This window comes from Gigantopelta aegis, chromosome 6 (assembly GCF_016097555.1).
Source record: "Gigantopelta aegis isolate Gae_Host chromosome 6, Gae_host_genome, whole genome shotgun sequence".
Lineage (NCBI taxonomy): Eukaryota > Metazoa > Mollusca > Gastropoda > Neomphalida > Peltospiridae > Gigantopelta > Gigantopelta aegis.
This window is the reverse complement of record NC_054704.1, coordinates 62982104-63003225: the sequence shown is the minus strand read 5'-3', so window position 1 is coordinate 63003225 and position 21122 is coordinate 62982104. Positions and strand designations below refer to the sequence as shown.

The window sequence follows — 21122 nt, the reverse complement described above, 5'->3', positions numbered from 1 at the left end:
TTAAATCCACCCTGGCATATGGTTTGCATGCTTGTAAAAGTGTTGATAATTGTGAACGGCCCCTAATGAGATCATTGCCATAACATTGTGATGAAACAATACAAAAACCAAGACAAGTATTAACACCGAAAATAGGTTCTTTCATGACATTTCAAAATAAAAATTAAACTCCTGATCAGTTATGCTACAGCACACAGAGACACACACACACACACACAATTCATTCATTCATTCAAGCTGTACCAACATCTTGATCCTTTTGGTTTTAGCTTGATTCTCTTTTTAATAAAAACTACTAACAACTGGTTTTAACTGTAATATATTGTTTGCAGTAACTCATGAACATTAAGATATTATCGAGTCAACAAAGGGCATTCCATTTTAACATACACAAACACACTTATATTTACAGTGCACAGTCTAAACCAGAAATTCACCTAGACTGATTTCAGTCCCAAACTAATTTATATCAGTAGAAATACTTGTCCTTTTTCAGTACTCACTCTTGGCCACCAATTTAATTCCAGAATGATTTTGTTTCATCAATCCTCTGCATATTTCTCTCGAAAATTGTGACTGTAAAACTGTACAATTATGCATTAAATAGATCAACACACTGGGATGTAATAAAATGTAAAATGTGAAGTAAACAAAAACTGAACATTTTAAAAATTGGAGTAACAAATGCATACATGTACTTGTAAACAATACAAATGATGCAACCTGCATGTGGTTTCAACAAACAGATTCATTACATAGGTTACAAAATATTTAACATCTTATAACAGACAAAGTACAATTTATTTGAGACTGTTAAAAAATATAATTACATGTATATAAATTTATTTATTTTTAATGTTTTTTAAAAAGTCCTGGAAATATAAATAACCAATGTTCCCCAAGCATTCAAAATGTAAAAAAAATTTTTTAATTAATTAATAAATGAAATCAAAATGGATGACAAATTAATTGAACAGCATTTTGCACTCATTCATGATCTTAAAAAAAAAAAAAAATTATAACTCAGCCATATTTTAAAAATAACTTACCCAACTACAAATTGGTTACTATTTTTATCAATGACCACAAAAAACCAACATTATCTGTTTAACTGTATTATGCTGGGAACATGATCATCAAAGGACAGCATAAGTTATGCCAGAAATATTTATAGAAAATTATTTAGTAGCTGTTTTTTTCTCCTTTTTTTTTCAACCTCCAACAAGAAAATCACTCCTTGGTCTTCACATAAAAATATTTTCTTCAAATTCTTCTCTGAGAAGTAATAATTGTTCTGTAAAAAGCATTATGTTATTCACGAGTAAAACGATAATATTTCTTATGTTGTGTATTGTTTCTAAAAATTTCTTATTAATGTTGTGGATTTTAAAAAATGTATTATTTTTTTATAGTACAATTTACATTTCTTAAACGAACTAAGCAAATTGACACTATATTGGTATTTAATATATTTTATAAATCAGTTACGCTTTATGACACTGTACAGACAAAATAAATATGTCTTTTTTAATTAAATGGTTTTTGGTGTTGACAGCAAAAATATTTTAATAAGTTTAGTTGTTAATTTATTGGAAATAAAATTAAAATGAAAGCAAATCTTCATGAAATAAAGAGCTAAAATGTAAAATTTCAAAGTGCAAAAGCTCCACCCTACATAGGATCACTACAAAATAACTATCACAGGTAATGTATATAATTACACAAACCTACCACTGTACTGAAAATTATAACAGAATCCACAAACACATACAACAACTGTTAAAAATCTATTTCTGACCATATCTACAGAACATTAAAATACTAAAAAGAACAGCGTAAAAACTAATCACACTAGTTATTTGAAAATATCATGTGTAGATAAAATATATATGGTTCAAAGATACTGTAATTAAACCAGTCACTCAAGCCAAGAATTGGCTACGGTCAATAAATTAACTGCTTGTAAAAGATTGGGACATAATAATGAAAAGAACCAAAATGTAATATGCATTTGTAACATTTATAATTCACAAAAGAATAATGTGGGCATAACATAGCTAAAAATGAATTGTACATGACACCTATCAGCTATAGAGTTCAGCTATTTAAAAAAATATAAAAAATTAAATAAAAATTCAATAACATTTCTGTATTAGTTTGTGGAGAGTGCCCCACAGGATCACTGAACCAAGTTTCAGAACAATCCAATTTAAACTCTTCGACAGGATATAGTTCACAGCAAAAGTTGACAGACAGATGCCAGACATCAGACAAATTGGTATTAAAAAAGTTATATTTAAATCTTTTAAATTTAAAACTCTAGAAGAAAACAAAACATTTTCAATGTTACATTTTTTTAATTTAAAAAAACTTTAAAACTTCCAACAAATCTATTCCTTTAAAAAAATATATTTTAATTTCATAAAAATTCTAAAATTCCAAAATATCTCTCTATTAGATTGTGAAGACTGCCCCTGAGAATACTTATACTAAATTTCAGAACTATCCAATCAAAACTCTAAAAGAATATACTTTTACATTTTCAATGTTAAATTTCCCATTTAAAATATAATAAAAATTCACAAATTCAAAATGTACTATCATAAACATCTAGTAGTTTGTGAAGTTTCATCTAGAGAATCATAGTGCCAAGTTTTAAAGCTATCTGATCAAAACTCAATTTTCAATTTAAATTTCAAACATATTTAATAAAAATTCAAGAATTCACGATTTTTCAAATATCTCTTTACTAGTTTGAGAATACTTATACGAAGTTTAAGAACTATGCAATCAAAACTCTACGAGAAGATAGATGATAAATTTCTATTTAAAATGTTTAAATTTAATTTAAAAAATCATAAATTAAAAACTTCCAAAATACCTCTCTATTAGTTTGTGAACACTTATTGTACCATGTTTCAGAATAATGCAATTAAAACTGCAGAAGACAGATTTCAAAGGAAAAGTTGACGGATGGATGAATGAACACCGGACAAAATTGCTCCACTTACAAATAAATGTCATAGCAAAGCTAAAAAAAAATATATATATATATATATGCCATCTCAACCTCTCATCTTTGAATAATGAAACCAGACTTCTACATGCAGCATCTTCCTTTGTAACATGAAAGAACTAAACCACATCAACAAATAATAATATTTAAGAAAACTAGTTTTGCAGAAGTATTTTGGTAACCAATGGTTATTTTGGGGTGGGGTTTGCTTGCTTTTTTTTTTGGTTTTGTCCTTTTTTTCTAAATTGCAGGGTTTTACGATACGATATCACCTTTTCAACTTCTTGTCTCCACTATTTTCTAACTGGATAAGCATCTTGTCCCCACTATTTTCTAACTGGATAAGCATCTTGTCCCCACTATTTTCTAAATGGATAAGCATCTTGTCCCCACTATTTTCTAAATGGATAAGCAGATTTTTAATACTCTGTGAAAACAAGTTTTGAATGAACCAGTAGAAATGTTTTAAAATCAGCTCACTGAGAAGATGGAGATTGAATTACACTGGTTTAGAGATACATGTACCACATTATTAGGTAACGGCTCATGTTATACTCATTTCCTTTCTCGCCTTTTATAACACACAACTGAGGTATCCAACAATCAATTATACTCGTACCCAAACAACCTGTCAATGGAAACAGAATACCTCCTATTAAAACAGTTCTTTAGTAATGTCATTCCAAGCTGTTCTATTGATACTGAATTACACAATGATGAAAGTTTTTGTTTTAGCCAATAACCAGCAATTACTACCAGCTGCAGAAAGGTTTCATCTTATTTTGTTCCTTTTAATGTCTTATTCTTTCACCGTATAACCTCACTGAATCAGATTTACTTACCATGTCAAAGGTACCCACATGGCAACACAAAATGATATAAGAGGCATGGTAGGTTTGAAATAATATCAACAATCCATTCAAACTGTCAACCCAATCTGTCCGACAGGCGATTTCACAAGTCACAAAATAAAACAAATATTATAATGGGTGAAATCATTCTGAAAACAAAAAACACCCAGACATTCAAAATAAATTTGTTTCAATATTATAAATCGAAAGCTGGATGGCTATAGTGGTTCTGCATTATAGTTGAGCAAATGCTAATCAGCTGGGTGTTCAAACCTGAAATGTATTCTTTACCTGGGCTGTTTAATGTGGAAGACAGGTTGAAAAACACAAATAATAATCTGCACATTTATGAATTCAAAAATATTTTGAAGTCATACAATCAGATGAATTAAACAAAATGATTTCATTTTTTTGGACAAATCTACCCAACCGTAATGAACTCGATTGAACAATGATCTTTTCTTAGCTGGATTTTTGTAAAAACATTAAAACAAATAATTTTTTGATGCAGAAAAACAGGCTATAATTTTAATTTCTTCTGCCTGTCTCACAATAAAATGGAGTCAACACTAAAAACCAAAGTCTTTACAAGACAGTAATCTTGCACTTACATAACTGATGACTTCAGAAATCATAATTATTTTTTTCACAGACTTTAAACTGTAAACAATGCTAATAATATAAACAATGCTAATAATAAAGAGAATTTGGTTTTGGTTCATTATTTCAATATTTTACAATTTATTAAAAATAAATAAATAAAATAAAATCATGTCTTCTTCATATCAACACTGAACTCTTCTAAGGGTAGAAAGGAAAATCACCAACTGGCCTAGCCTTAATCTTCAAGATGCGATATATTTGAGAAATATCATATCCTATTAAGTAGACTAAATATAGTCCCTAGAGGTTTTTTAGTGATGTCACTAGATGAAGTCATTTACCAAAATGTTGTCACTGGTTGGTTCAGTTATTTGCTCAGTGGCATTAGTGAACTTGTGGTAGGTTTTTGAGAATAAAGATAAGTGGATGAAATTTGTATAATAATTTTTTTTAATCTTTTCAGTCAAATAATATTGAAATCTCATCTCAAGATGTCTGCCATTTCTTATGACATATGTTGTGCTAGCACTGGAACATGCAAATGTCATTCATTGAGACACAAATCATACTTGACAGAAAGCATGAAATATTCTCCATGAATTCATCTTATTATTTGCATGTATAATAATGCATAGAAAATTATAATTCCAATAATTAACAAGTCTGATGAATAGATAAAAACAAAAATAAAAAATGTAATTTAAACATCACTTTTAGCATACCATTATTCATTAAAAGACATATGTACAAATAGATAGGGATGCTCAATACAATATACCCAAATATTTTGACAAACAGCTATAACAAAAACAACCAATTAATGTAAAATTCTACATAGTTTAAAACACACCATGATATATTGTCACTGATGCAATAAAAGCTGCTTTCAGTTGCTATATATAGATATATGTATATATAAAAATGTGACCATTCTGCATAGAAAGCATCACTTTATCTACACATATACAAACTACTTTTTATACATAAAATAGTGTTAATATTTCATCTTTGGGGGTTTTCTATTAACATTTTGCCAGGTTCAAGCACATATTTAAATATATGTATAACATGGCTGAACTGAGCAGTCATACTAGAATTGATTTCACAATATCTAGCAAGCTATCTGAAGTGTCAGGAAATATTAGTCCTTGATGACTGCCAACCATATTTACAGCTCACAGCACAGTCGTATTCTGTTTCCATGGAAACGAGTGTCATCGCAGATTAGAATTCTTAGTAGTACTGCGAGGAGGGATTGACCTGCAAAAAAGATTTTTTAAATTAATTAAAAGACGGAGAGGATTATACAAAGATTTATTGAATAAGCATGTACATGTATGTTATATGAGTTTTATATTGCTTTACACAAGTGTATGTCACAAATGTTTTCACAGCACAAACAAGTACGATCATTTATTTATTATCAGAATGCAGATGTGCCAACTGTTTTCTAATGAACACAAAAGGCTTCAAATACAGTACAATGAACGTGTCAATTTCACCAAACCACATGAAGGTACAAAACTGTGTGATGTGAATGTGCACACCACATGATCTACAATATTTACACAATCTTTATTTTTATTTACATGTACACATGTATTTGGATACAGAATTGTATTACAATTCTAAACATAAAATTAATAATGAGTAGCTACAATTGCTACTTGGCACTAAACTAAAATACTATGTGGACCATTTAAAACTCCTACCCGAATAACAAGAAAAACAAAAGAAACCAGCTTAGTATTCTGAGAGTATATATGTCCCCTACTCGACCAAACAAATTTTCATGGGGATTTTACAGGGTTCAAGATTAGCAGTATCCCAATATCCCAGGGATACTAGATTTGAAAAGCATTGCCCTCCTACAAAAAATAAACTGATTTAAATTTCAAGTTAACTTTTTTTATTTAAAAAAACTGTTATTTTCAAGTGAAGGTACATGTACATGTAGTAGTGGTATTTCCGACCTCATACCCACAGCAATATAAATTATCAGTGTAACAATAGAGCGGGAAGCTCTACACCACTGGTGTTAGATGTTTTCTCCATTTAGTTACTGTTTATGTGGTTTCTGGTGACCTGGTTTTCACAGGCCACTACTTCAAGCCCTGAAGAAGGATCTCGGTTATAAGCAGTGTGCCCCTATTGTCATTTTCACCCTACAATTTAAACTATTTAATATAATTTTTCTGTATGTACACATGAAAATAAACCTCAACCCCAACATATTTACATTAATCTCATCAAGTAAACTGGAAGAACAACTATGGTTAATATTTTCCTAGACAATCGATTATGGATTTTTATATTCAATCATCACATCGGTCGAGCCCAACCAATCAATATTAAAATTATAACCTATCATTGGAACATCACCATCAGAAAGTATCATCTTTTCACTGCCAAGTCATTCTCACTCATATGCTTGCACACCCAAATTGTTCACCATTACCAATTATACACTACATATACATTTTGTTTGTGTAACTTTTAATTATAATTTCCTATTATGTAAACAGTTATTTTCAAACAATTTTGAACAATCCAGTCTTTAGACAGTGTTATTAAAATGAGGAATACATTTGTGTTTGTGTAACATACTTTCATCTGAGCACTTGACATATTTAATACATATGTAAGTTGGTTACCATGGTCAGACATGTAATTTGTTGAGGTGAGACAAAAAGATGTGCAACAAACAAAATACCCCAAAACATTTCTATACTCTATCAACTGTTAAATAGCATTAAAATTAGACTATGGTGTCAATTAAGCATAAGACTGTGGAGTTACAGGGGTCAACTGCCACCAACCTCCACTCCAGTGCTGAAGAAAATTTTTACACATGGGCAAAATGAGCTGGCCTGAAAACATTTCACCACGTAAATCCATTATTCTACTCACAATGTTACTTGACATTCTTGTGTAAAAATGCACAGTGACTCATTAGGAATCCTATATACTTATATATGTACATGTATAAAAATATAAGTATCACTGAGATTTTAATAATGCCCAGGAACCTTTTTCTGTGAGTATATAATAACAAAACAAACATATTTAAGGGATGCAATTTGTACACCTTGAAAACTGTATACAAGGGATGGTGCACATCATACACTGCTGAATGCATGGTGCCATCTGTATATTTATGTGATAAAGCTTTAATAATATGCAAAAGAAAAGTTTAAAAAAACCCACAAGTACGACGGTTGTAAATTTCCAAAGTTCAAGGGCCATAACTCTGTCGCATTCTTGTTTTAGCAAATCACCATGAAACTCAAACTTGATCTGTAACTCATGACAAAGCTATATACAAAATCTGTTTTGGGAAAACTGCAATGCTTGTAATATTACTTAAGTTCAAGGGCTATAACTGTCAACAGTAGAGAAATCTGCATGCAACTTAAACTTGATCTGTAATTCAACATAATAATGGAATAGAATAGCTTTTTAATGACACCCCAGCATCAACATAATAAAGTCATATGCAAAATTCCAGCTCAGTATCTTTATGCACTGCAAAGAAAAGTCCTGGAAAATGTGATAGCTGTAATACCTCCTATGGACAAGAGCCATAACTCTGTCAAGAATAGGAAAATCTCAAGAATACTTTTCAAGATAAAGTTATATACAAAATGTTAGCTCAGTTATCTTGAGGCGCTGCTGATCAAGTCCAGGAAACCTTATGCTGGACAGACAGATGGACAGAAAAATGGACAGACTAGGAGAAAAAAATGGTTTGACTAGTCAGGGACTAATAAATTATTTGACTATGGGATTGAAGTGTTAACCTCACTGGTGGTAGAACAAGTAACACAAGAGTCAGTTTTTTCAAAGAAAAGAAAGAAATAGGCACTTAAACACTATTGGTTTTAGCAAAGAAAGTTGACTGAAGCAACTGATTCTTGAAAATCTTCATCCAGTGTCAGAATGCAACAGATAACATGACATTCATTCAGATAAGAATTTTGTTGACAGATAAATGGTGAACGCTCGTTATCAGTTTAGGTAACAAGAGCCGGTCAAAAGTAGGTTGTGGTGACCTATACTGCAGTTATGGTATACAAGACACTGCCATCTGAAGTTGTATTTGCATGCAAGGTTTGATGATCCAATATGAATTGATAAGAAAGCTATGCTCCAGAAACGAAAAGTTTATGGATGGATGTACATGTATGTATGGATGATGGACAAACAGACGGACAACACCATACCATAATATGACCCATCAAAGACAGGCGTACAAAAATAGTTCTGTATAAATTAATAGGTGTGAATCCATTTGCTTGTGTATGCATACATCTAAGTACATGTATGTGTCATCTGTATACATTTCATTTGGGTTTGAAACCAATTTTGACACACACATGCAAATGTACACACAATGGGAATTATGACATGACACAATATTTCTGAATAACCATAGGTAATTTTTCATGTGGTCCCAACCATGCCTCTAACAAACAAGTAAACAGATGATAAATCATTAACCATGTAAGAGAAAATAAGGTTCCCATCTCAGTCTATTAACAATAGGCCCATGGGCCTAAATGCTCAACAGTAAATTGTTGATCCTACCAGACTCATGGAGTGCAGGACACCCATTTTCAGTAAAATGGTGGACTTTAGAAAAGACCGATGGCTGGATCACTGAATGAAACCTTCAGATGCAGGTTGATAGCCCTTTATCCCAGCAATCTACAAGCCAGACACTCAACTTTTTCCCACCAGAGAAGCTGTTTTTAAAGAATATGCATATTTACCCAATTTTGGCACTGAAGGGTCAGAAGGCTCAAATTTACAATTATAGTTTCCCCAAGGACCAAAGGTTGGAAAAGGTCCAGTTTAAATGACTATACTAAACTTCAACCCCTCCCTGGCAACAAATGCATAAACAATTTGATAAACCATCAAATGACTTTACATGTATGAAGTCTACTGTAAAATACTTTATTTTATTTTTGAGAATACCCCATTTTCCCCCCACCTAACCATCACAGTGGAGTATCAGTGATGTCAATAATTTGGACATTTAACATTTACAAAATACCATACACTACACAAGGTGTTTATCATGTGCACTTTTTCATAATGCTCAAATGTGTTATAAAAACTGAACCCGAAAACAAAATGACATCAGATGGCACAATGCTAGCCCAAGTTTGATTTAAACAATATTAATTACTGTCTATATACTCTTTTAGTACAATTTGTGATTGGCCAAAAGGTAAAAACCTTTAGTGTGAAGATGCAATAGTACTTCGAGTATATAGCTTGTCATGTGACACAAACCTGAGCCAGCTTTGTACTTTTAATTATACATTTTACTGTGTTAGTTTCAATAAAATATATACAAATTAGTTTTGTGATGGCATGTCGTAATTTAAATGATGTACATCATACATGTTGTATGCTGTCATACAGCACGACTTATTTGTTCAGACTGATGGATAGGTCCCTCACTACTGATAAATAGCATATAATACATGTATGTATGGTATCTATGACGCTGTAGACTGCGAGAGAGAAAACATGCTGTCAAATAGAACTTTCTTTCACTAATAAAAAACAGCATTCACATGCATGCCACTCTTGAACACACACCACACTTAACAAGCCTCTAATCTACCATTCTAAAAGGTGCGGTTGGAGCAAGAAACAAAAACACATCAATTCTCAGGCCTCTACATATTCATCACAACTTCTGACAATCATGAAATCTGGTTTATAAGAAATGATCCACTCCTGTTTTATGTTCAGTTTTCTCCTGAAAATGTTAACATTTGGTTGAGGAAACAGTGAGAATTTTTCCTTGTGGTTTTAGACTGATTTCTAAGAAAAAATTGTCGAACACAAAAAGAAAATGTCGACAAAAAAAAGAAGAAAAAGCTGAGGAGCATTGTTCCTGCCTTGATTTATCTCAACCCTTAAAAAAGCAAATCTGGTTCACACATCTGCAACTTAAAGCTGAAGCAACCAATATCGTTCTAGTACACAACACAAACTGTTTTAATGGAAATTGTACAACCAAAACAAAATATGTACTGTTTGTGACATACAAAATAATCAGTGTGAAACATGGACTGTGCAAAGGACAAGAAAGGTGACAACATTTAACTTACTGTATTGTTGGATCGTAAGAGATATTTGTTTGGCCAGGCCGAGACGTATTCAGGTGATGTTTTATATATATCCGCAGAACTAGTAAACAGGTTGCTTTTATAATCCTTTGTCTTAGAGTCAGCGTAGTCTGAATATAAGTCAAGGCTACGCCTAGTCGAGCTGGTGGATAGACAAACACATGGAATCAAATCAAGTATTACACGTGTGTGCATCAACAACTGCTTTACAATTTGATAACTCATGACAAACAAACATACACTATTCTTCCAGCTTTACATTTGCAAAACTCACTGAGAATGTTCAATTCCATGCAAAACAAACAACATGCCACAGTGTCGATTTCTTTAGTCAGTTAATTTACTAAAACCAACAGAGTAAGTAGAATACATTAACACAATGTTAGGCTATAATCCCATCACCAGTTAGATTTAAAACAACCATCAAAAAAGCCACTTTTAAAAAGTAAACATTATGAAATGTACATGCAGTCATAAAACATACATATTTACAAGCCTGCTCAACACACCTCTATTCTAGCACAAATATTTTGTCTAGTATTGATAGCTGCACAAATGTGGTACCAGCGTGTATTTTCAGAATGTTTTGCAAAACTCACCATAAACCAATATTAACTACTGAATTGATGTAAGAAATACACTTGATGATGATATAACCCAGAAAGTTCAGCAATCATCAAGTAAGAACTAGTGCAAAGCAAAGAATGGTATATTACACAGACGTTTATCTAAATATGCATGACCCTTCTGTTGGAAGACAAGTTATGACAAAATTTCACAAAGACTGGACTTTTATTAGACGGTCAAGACAATTTGTATCTTTCCTATGACAGTCACTATTTCACAGATTTTAAATTGTTACAGGTAAACTAAAGTAAAATGGTGAATTCAGAGACAACAGCTGTAAAGACAACTTTCAACAAGACATGCACAAATACAACACAACATAATGCATGTAAATAAATGCATGTGTCAGTACAAAATCTACACAAAAGCATTATATAGACATCAATGGAGTTTACATGTTTGACAATTTTTGTAAATAGTATACCTGTAAATTAAGTCATTAGATATACATGTAAACTTTAATCGACTGCACTGATTAGTCATTATCACCAGTAACTGGATGCAGCTCTACTCCGACGGCCAGGCCGATTAGTTAATAAACATTACCCGGTACTCAAAAAGTACATGCTGGCCCTAAGGTTAGTAACACCTACAATGTACATGTAGGTAATACTACGTGGAAAATTGCAAACTTAAAAACATTGTTTAAAAAATTAATAACTACCTTGTAACCAGAGTAATTACAAAGGTTACACAATTCAACATGCACAATAACTTTTGCAAGCTATTTGTGTATATCCACACTAACAGATCGTGGTCAATAAAACTATTTAAAACAAGCATTCTGAGCATATTGCTAAACCAACACATGTCCCCTACTATGTCCAACAAAGTTCTGTATCTCTTAAGTTCCATAGGCAACAACATTGTTAAAAATTTGAGGCATTGTGGGAAAAAAAGTCAACTGAAAAACCAACACATGTCCCTTACTAGGCCCAAAATATATATTTCTATGGTCACAATTGTCAAAAGTGGGTAAAATGCCATGAAAGTCAAACTTAATCAGTAAAAGTACATGATAAAGCTATATACAAAATTTCAGCTCAATAACTTGAGGCATTGTAACAACAAAAAGTTCTGAAAACTATATGTGTGACAGATGAACGGACAGACAGACAGGATGACAGAGATGAAGAAAACTCTAGTCCCCTCTGGTTGGACTGGTAGGTGACTAATAAAATTTGTGTTCTTTTACACTTCAATTAATATCATAGTAATGATATATATATATATGTGTGTTTCCTAGGGACAGTAAAGTTATATATAATAAGAAAATGTTGAGAAATTTTCCTATAGACAGTTTTGTCTTTGTTACTGTTAGTGTGGAATGACCCACTGATAAAACTTTATTGCTTTTAAGTTGATAAATAGATAAACAAAAACAAAAAACACACACACAAAACACATGCAATAAAAAAAGTTTTTGTTTTTTTTAATTGGTGACGATTTACAAATTACCAAGGCATTGAAATAAGTCTACACTGGTCGCTATTGCCAAGAGGTTACCATGTCAAAAAAGTGGAGAACAGTACTTCGTTCTCCACGTCATGCTAAGCAACAGTAACACACTTAAGATACACATTCAAGTACCAGTACAATTAGAACATTGAATGAAGAACAAAATATCCGTGGTTCTGTGAAGGGTTTTAATACTTTTATGGTACTGTAATAATAATGGGAATTATTGTAAAATTTATGAATGTGTCACAATAAATAGGTTACTAGGTCCGTCATTTGTGGTAGCCTGTACACAACTTTGCTTATCTCAAAGCTTTATTACCTACTTACTAAAGTGAACTTGGCAAAATACTTTTTTCTACATTTATGATGTAATCAGTTAGTCTTTCTCTTACTCTCTCAACAAGTATTTACGTAAAATATTCTTGATTATTTTTCTTTGTGACTGTACTTAGCTGAATTTAGTTAAATTTAGACTGAATTTTAGCATAGCATAGCATAGCATAGCAAACTTTATTTAAACACTGTATATTACACCCAAACAGCAGATGCAGTGCTGATTTTAAAAACTGTTTTTGGTGTTATATTATCACTATATCATCTGCCATAATCAGATATATAAAATATTTTTTTAAAACTGTTATTTATAGAAAATGGCACAAACAGCTGTGGAAAAATAATGTGATTACTAGGATATGTTGTATGTCATTAAAAAATAAAGGGTATAATGTACTTTTTTGTCAGACAATAACATTCAGTTACAATAAATAATTCTGCCTGCATCTGTAATAGTGAAATATATGTTATCAGTACAGATAAAATTCCATGCAACATGCAACACACAAACACTTGTTAAAAAACAACAGCATTGTCATATTATAATAGTGTAGAATCCTATAGCATATGTATCACAAACTACTGCAAATACTAACTAAAACATGTCCAAACTGTTCTAGTCTGGTGCACATCACGACAAGATGCCCCAGCATACAATACAATACACATACATTTTACCATGGTACATGCTAAAATATAGTTTGAGATGTTTTGTCCCAATTTTTTAAAGTACATGTAATTCAACTTTTTGTATCTATATTCAAAAATTCTAATTTATTGAGATGAATTTTTAATACAAATGGTAATTTTTTTAATTTATTTACATGTGTAACTATTTAATTTATTGGTTTTAGAAAGGTTTTTTGGATAAGTATCGATAGAATTTTCGGGTCCCCTACTGATAGAATAATATATAACTGGACAATGACTGCATAATCCTCATCAGCTTTACAACAAGTTCTGTTGTGTAACCTTATGTAAGTTCCTTGTTAGATTCATGAGTTACTATGAATTTGTGCATGCACAATTGATATGTGCAATAGGCCTATTCATACATTTTGACAAATCATCTCAATTCTTCTTTCTAAAAAAAACCTGACATCAATGCAAAACTAAACTAAGAAAAATAAATGTAAGATGACAAATTAAAATTGTATGCATCACACAGTAATAAAGAACAAAAGTTAATAATAATGACAGAAACACTGTGACAGTTGGTGCCACTGATTTCAGCCTGTTACTGCTTTTCACTGTGGTTTTCAGAATGAACACAATGTGCCTAGCTGTAGAAACACCATATTGTAATAATAAAATTTATTTTAACTTAATGGCAACAAAAGTTAACTGGGCTACAAATTTAGTTTTATACATGTCACTGCTATTACTAAAAATGGCTTAAAATTAAGGAAGGTTTTACTTCAATTCACATTATTTTCTGTATATTTTATATTTGTAAACATTAACTGGACACAGTTTTTGCATGGTTTAACTATATTATTATTATTTTAAATAATTAACATTATTCTGAGTGTTTACATATGTAAATTGCTAATGGACACACTTCAAAACGGTTGTGTCTAAAATTACAATGTGTATTAAAGGGATTGATTGTTAACTTTATTTTAAATAATCAATAGCACATTAATAAGATTTCGCTGGAATTTAATTTTTTAAAGGTCAACTTGATCATAAAAGTAAAGCTAAAACTAGACCCCAAAAAAGGTTTCACCAAGCTGTAGTCAAATATCATGAGATGCCATTACATTTTCATTTCCTATTAAGGCTGTTTAAATTTTTATTAAATTTTTTTTTTTTAAATCCTGCTTTAAATTACTTTATGGCTAAAAGGAAAAGTACCACTGAGTTAACGCCCTTGAAAACTGACATAATTTGCATGATTTTCCCCATCTGCAGCTGTTTAATGATCTGCAGAAAATGACAAAAAAATATGTAGTGTCCATGTAGGGATAACAATGTCATCTTCGTTTTTAAACAAAGTTTGGAAAATGTAGTGTAGGTGGCAACTACCTGAATGCAAAATTAGGAATAACACTTTTTACTTGTTATTGGGGAATACAAGGCACACAGTAAAACAGATTTACACTGTCTAGCTCATAGTTCATAATTTTATTATAAAGTCAACCTTTAAACGTGTAAAGTCACAAATGTTAGTTTTTAAAGACAATGGTGTATTTTTCACTATCAGAACTATTTTTGGACATTGAAATCAGACATTACTTAAATTTTATTATTTAGAATATCTATTTCCTAACATCCGAAGTGTTTCTGGTCATTCTGGTATTTGTAATACCACAAAATTCTTTTTTTTTATCATTTTGAAAATGCATTTATCCCCGAGTAGAGTTATGGAAATGAGCTCTAGTCAACTTTTAAAGGGTATTTCCCCATTTTAACTTCACAGACACATGTTTTACTCTATTGTAACTTTATCCAGATGTGCTACATATTTGTAGAATAATTAAACTTAGTGTCCATTTTTACAGGTTAAAAACTACGACTTTAAAATGTGCTCAAAAGAAGGGTTTTTAAAAAATAATATTTAATTAAATAATTTAACTTTTTTTAAGTGTATATGTTAAGCAAAGAATGTTTATTGTAACCTGATAATAAACCCCACAGGTGAAAATTCATAACTTGCGGATTTCAGTAGTGGTAAAATAAAAAGCCAGGGTAAGACATAATGGACAACGATGGTCACGTTTCAAGCCAGTGCCACTCAGTACCATAAGAAATGATCTCCTACCTAGGATGTACGCTTCTCCTCAAGCTGTACATCTGCTGCTTTCTAAAAGAACAATCAGCATTTTAGTCGAAAGTTATATCTTTCTTTTTTCATCCCATCCTAGCTGGTTATATTCAAAATACCAATTGGTGTCATATACAGCTTTTAGTTTTTAAAAAAACATATTTTCCAAATTGGAAAAAATATTAATGCGACCTTTATTTATTACTCTTTAATAATTAATTAATATAATTTTGGAAAGGTTTTTTGACACTATTGATTTAATTTGTATGATATATAAGTTCATATTTAAAATAGTAACAATGTATAGTTTTTAATGTCTGCATTCTAACAAAAGAATGCTTGTCCAGTATTTCAGCTATAATAAAAAATAAACATAAGAAAATACATACCTTTCCAAAACACAAATAAGATTTCTATGATTTATTCACATAAACCATAATATAAAACTTTCAACTTCATAATGTTCACATACACACACAAAATCTTTTGAATTTGGTAATTTTCACCAAAAGAAGTTCAAAAGATCGATCACAATGCAAAGAATTACCACCATAAAATGTTTAATAATAAATGGTGGTAATTGTTTAGCAGAGCATATAGTAGTATAAGTGTTTACCTTTTGCTAGTGGAGGAAGATCCCGATGAAAGACGAATACTCCGCTTGGCGTTGGCATTAGCATGGTTGTTAGCAAGGACGGATGTGGACACTTTGGACGTTTTTAGCGGAGACATCACCCCTTGTGCACTTTTCGATCCGGACATCCGATGAGATTGCGTGGTTGAACGTTTGTGAATCTTGACATCATCAACACTGAAGAAGGGATGGAGTAGGAATAAACATGCTGGACAATGAAATCACAGATAGATTTAAATAGTATGACCTATCAAATCTTTAATATGTTTCTCACAGGAATTCGTAGTTATGTCCCCAACAAAGGGACAATTAAACAAGTCTCATTTTAACAAAGGTGACAGTTTAAACCAGTAATTTTGTAGTATACTACAGTTTTGGAGAATAGAAAGGTGGGCTTCTCTAAAAAGGTTATGCTAAGTGAAGGTGATCATTTAAGCAGGTTTCACTTTGTACAGTATTTAAATCCCACCAGTCCAACCTCTCCCCTCCAACAAAACCAAATTATTATTAAGAGATGTTATTTCATAATTAAATGTTCTCCGATTGGGTTCTTTCCTGTCTCAGTACCACACGACTGGCATATCAAAGGTGACAGTGTGTGCTGTTCTGCTGTGGGATAGTGCATATAAAAGATCCCTTGCTGCTAATGGAAAAATGTAGCAGGTGTCCATCTAAGACTGTGTGTCAGATTTACTAAATGTTTGATATTCAACAGCCGATGATTAATAAAGCAGTGTTCTCTAGTTAAACAAAAACTTTAACTTCAGTAATAACATTTGGATTACAAATATTAATCTGTAGAGGTAAACAGGTCCTGGGTTATACAGAATTAGGAAAGAATGTACTGTAGCATATTAGTTTTGATTGAAGTGCAGGTGACAGGCAGCCATTGTTGTAGCATTACCCTAGTGTTCCCGTGGTAGCAGACCGGGGATGTTTCCGTAGTAACTTCATCTGATTAAGCTTATCTCCCTGAGTTTCAACACCACTGCTCCTTGTAACGGGACCAGAATAGAGCTGAAATTAAAAAATACAAAAACATACATTCATTAAGAAAAACATAATTAAAATAATAACACTAAAAACAATGCTAATACTACTACTAACAATAATAGATCTTAATATCAAACAATCATATATATACAAATGCATCTGTCTAACAAATTAATAAATTTTGATTTTATCTGTTAAAACATGATCAGGGTCTGGCCCTATCCACAGTTTTTCCACCAAGTGAGAGCAGCATTCCAGACAAAGTGAGAGAATAAAATGATATCTGAGCTAGGCTTACCCGAACACTATGAAGAAGAGCAAAACAAATGTGACCAAATAACATTCAACACAAAGACATATTATTTCTTCTGCTATATGTTAGATTTTCTTTTCAGTATAAAGGTTTGCAGAAAACATTGAAGAAATAGAAGTGTAAACGTTCATAGAAATTATCCTGAATCTTTTTTCAAACGCAAAAACTAGGTAACATAACACAGGCATGTATGCAGGAAATTGTGCAGAGGGGGGAGGGGGGGAGAAGAAGCATCTAGACTGTCTGGTCATGCTCCCCTGTAAAAAAAAAAAATACATTGAGAAAAATACATTTTGTTTAGAGTAGGTGGGGTGGGGGGTTCAACCCACAAAACCCCCCTTCTGCACACATCTTTCACAGCAAAAGTATGGGTCATGCTATTTTATCCATAGAGTAATGCATGTTGCAAGCGAAGATGGAAATCTGCTTACTACTAAGCATCATTTAGTGACAGTGATCAATGCTAACATTTGCCAATAGTTTCGTTGATTCCTCATGTGGTTATTTAATACAAAGTGCAAAAATAATTTACACATGTAGCTTGTCTCCTCCTCCCAATTTCTTCTTTACTCTCACTCTCAACTGTTTAAAAACATATTTTGCATATCATACTTTTAACAGAGTAGCAGTTTTTGAATGAGCATAGCAGTGTAGTAAACCTCAACTGGGCATATCAAATTATGCTTACAACATAGCAGTTGGCAAGTCTGCATGTTACTGCTGAGCAAACTATGGGCTTGAGTGGTACAGGTGTTGTGGGGTTGTTGTTGTTAATTAACATGGAACACCTACATGTATGACCTCAAAATCTGGCTAGGACTTAAAAACTAAAATAAATAAAAAATCGGCAGATCTTAACTATTTAATCTTTATCCACCAATGATATGATGCATTTTTAAAATTAATTTAAACAGTAAATGAACTCTTTTTTTCACCAAAACAACTATGTGCCAAGTGCTTCCAAGTAATCGGTACCTAAATATTCTTTGTTCTAAATAAAGTATAATGTTAGTATAATTCAACCAGTCAATTAGTTGAAATTAAAAATAAAATAAAACATACAACAAAAATAAAATTTAAACAATAAAATTTAATAAATAAAATTGTATAAAAATATTTTTTGAGTATCCCATTTTTTTAAAATGTATATTTTGTCAAGCATTTGGAAAATTTATCAAACATATTAACAAATAATAATTTTTACTATGGTCAGGAAACCAAAACATTTATTATACTAGTTAACAAAAATAATGAAATAATGTAAGGGGAGGTAACTCTATACAAATTTCAGACTGCTAGTTCTACAATAGAAGAAGTTTATTTTGTTTAACGACATCATTAGAGCACATCGTCTATTGGATGTCAAACCTGCTACATTTTTCTAATGCAGCAAGAGATATTTTATATGGACTTTCCCACAGACAGAAAAACACATACCACAGCCTTTGACCAGTTGTGGTGCATTGGTTAGAACAAGAGAAAAAAAAAACATTAGCTTAATGGATCCACCGAGGTGGCTCGATCATGCGACGCAAGCACCTGAGCAAGCACTCAGCCGACTGCGCTAAATCCCGCCCTACCTACAACAGAGGTCTGGCTCCACATTCATAAACATACTATGTCAAGGTATGATACTTATCTACATACTTGTACTTGGGGGTATAGAAAAACTGCAAAAACTAAAAGGTTGACAGTATGCAGTATTCATTGTAAATTCTTTCAACTGCTACCCATTTTATCTTGACTTGAATTTAAAACTGATTTCCGTCCTCACTAGCCACTAGTGTTTTCACACATGTAAAGACGATGTGTTACTCACGTTGTCCTCATCAGTGTATTTGTACTTGTAGCTGCTGTTGTCCAGGGCATCCTGGATGCGCATGTCATCTACACCAGTGAGAATCTTCGACACGCATGGCCGCTCCTTTGCCCAGTCTTTCTGCTTGGCACGATGTAAATCACCTTGCATCCACAGCCAGGCTTGTTTGCTGTAATACAAAATGCATTATCTTCTTCAACATCTACACAGCACTCACCAAGTTACTGTATTAATAAAAGCACAGGCAATCACCAAAATATGTCACCTAGTTAGACAATACCACTGTGGTAAATAGTTATGTATTTTAAGTGAAGAACATGTCATTTGGTTTGACTTTCATCCTCTGAGAATATATTATAGTGATGAAACACTGAGACGTTAGTAAAACAAAAAGCACACCGATTTAAAAACATAACACATATAATTAGCAGCAATTTTTTATTCTATTATTTTATTTATTTTTATTATTAAGTTATGTGGTTTATTGTTCCTTTTCAAAAATACAGTTAGATCAGTTTTGCGCCTTTGTAAGTTATTTCAATTATTTTAAAAAGTAATTTTAAGGTAATGAACTGTGTATGAAAGCCTGTTAGCCGTCTACTTTAGATCAATAACAGTACGCTGTATTAACAGTGAACAAGCATGGCTCAAAACTGACAGGGACAAGCAGCAAATAATTAATTGGTTTTACAAGCAACTTCAACTTTCCATCTTAATTTTTACAGTATCCAAGTTACATTCACAATTCCTCATGAGTGACAATATAAATCAAAACCTTTTATTCGTGTTTGTCTAGGTCTTCTACATGGCTGTTAAAAAGTTACACTATTAGTTTAATCTGGAGTCTTTAGAACTGCTCTTCAATTTCTAGCATTTGATTTCAGGGCCTATGCATATAAAACTAGACTCAAATCTTTAACGACGTCACATGCATGCAATTTGTATGGCGTTGTCATGACATTACTGTCTCGGACTCTATTAGTGTCTTGTGTCTAGACTCTAAAATTGTTATAAGCACCAGGCCGGATGGAATGTATTGATATCACATACAATTTGTATGGTGTTGTCATGACATTACTGTCTCGGACTCTATTAGTGTCTTGTGTCTAGACACTAAAAGTTTTATAAGCACCAGGCCGGATGGAATGTATTGATATCACATACAATTTGTATGGTGTTGTCATGACATTACTGTCTCAGACTCTATTAGTGTCTTGTGTCTAGACTCTAAAGTTTTATAAGCACCAGGCCGGATTAAAATGTGAGTTTGTTGGTTGTTAAAAAAAGAAGGAAAAAAAAGTTTTATCTGGGCAAAAAATGTATGCAATCGTATTCCATCTAGTACCACTGTGCAAGTAATCTTGTGCTTGAAACATATATGGGGTACCTGTATGCTTGACCCCAATTTTTTTTCTGATTCACTTTAAAGGTGAGGGGTGGTAGTATTTATATCTGTGGTGTATATGTTGATTGATACGCTGCAGGTAGGAGTTTTAACCACATATGTTACTACTGTTGTCTATGGGATTTCACCTGGTGGTATACACCCTATAGAC

General features: G+C 32.0%; 1 protein-coding gene across 4 annotated transcripts in view; it reads right to left on the bottom strand.

Annotated features, from left to right (window-relative positions):
- Positions 1-2471: 2471 nt before the first annotated feature.
- LOC121374293 (dual specificity protein phosphatase CDC14A-like) overlaps positions 2472-21122 on the bottom strand; it is a 47521-nt gene continuing 28870 nt past the window's right edge. For 2 of the 4 annotated variants that reach the window (XM_041501336.1, XM_041501338.1), the window contains exons 11-16: positions 19567-19735; positions 17346-17458; positions 16424-16618; positions 15805-15846; positions 10602-10761; positions 2472-5730 (exon numbers count right to left, since the gene is read on the bottom strand). In XM_041501336.1, the coding sequence (XP_041357270.1) occupies positions 5704-5730; positions 10602-10761; positions 15805-15846; positions 16424-16618; positions 17346-17458; positions 19567-19735 (706 nt within the window). In that variant the 3' untranslated portion in view covers positions 2472-5703. The remainder of the gene's footprint in view (positions 5731-10601; positions 10762-15804; positions 15847-16423; positions 16619-17345; positions 17459-19566; positions 19736-21122) is intronic. The other 2 variants (XM_041501339.1, XM_041501340.1) reach the window with 2 other exon arrangements.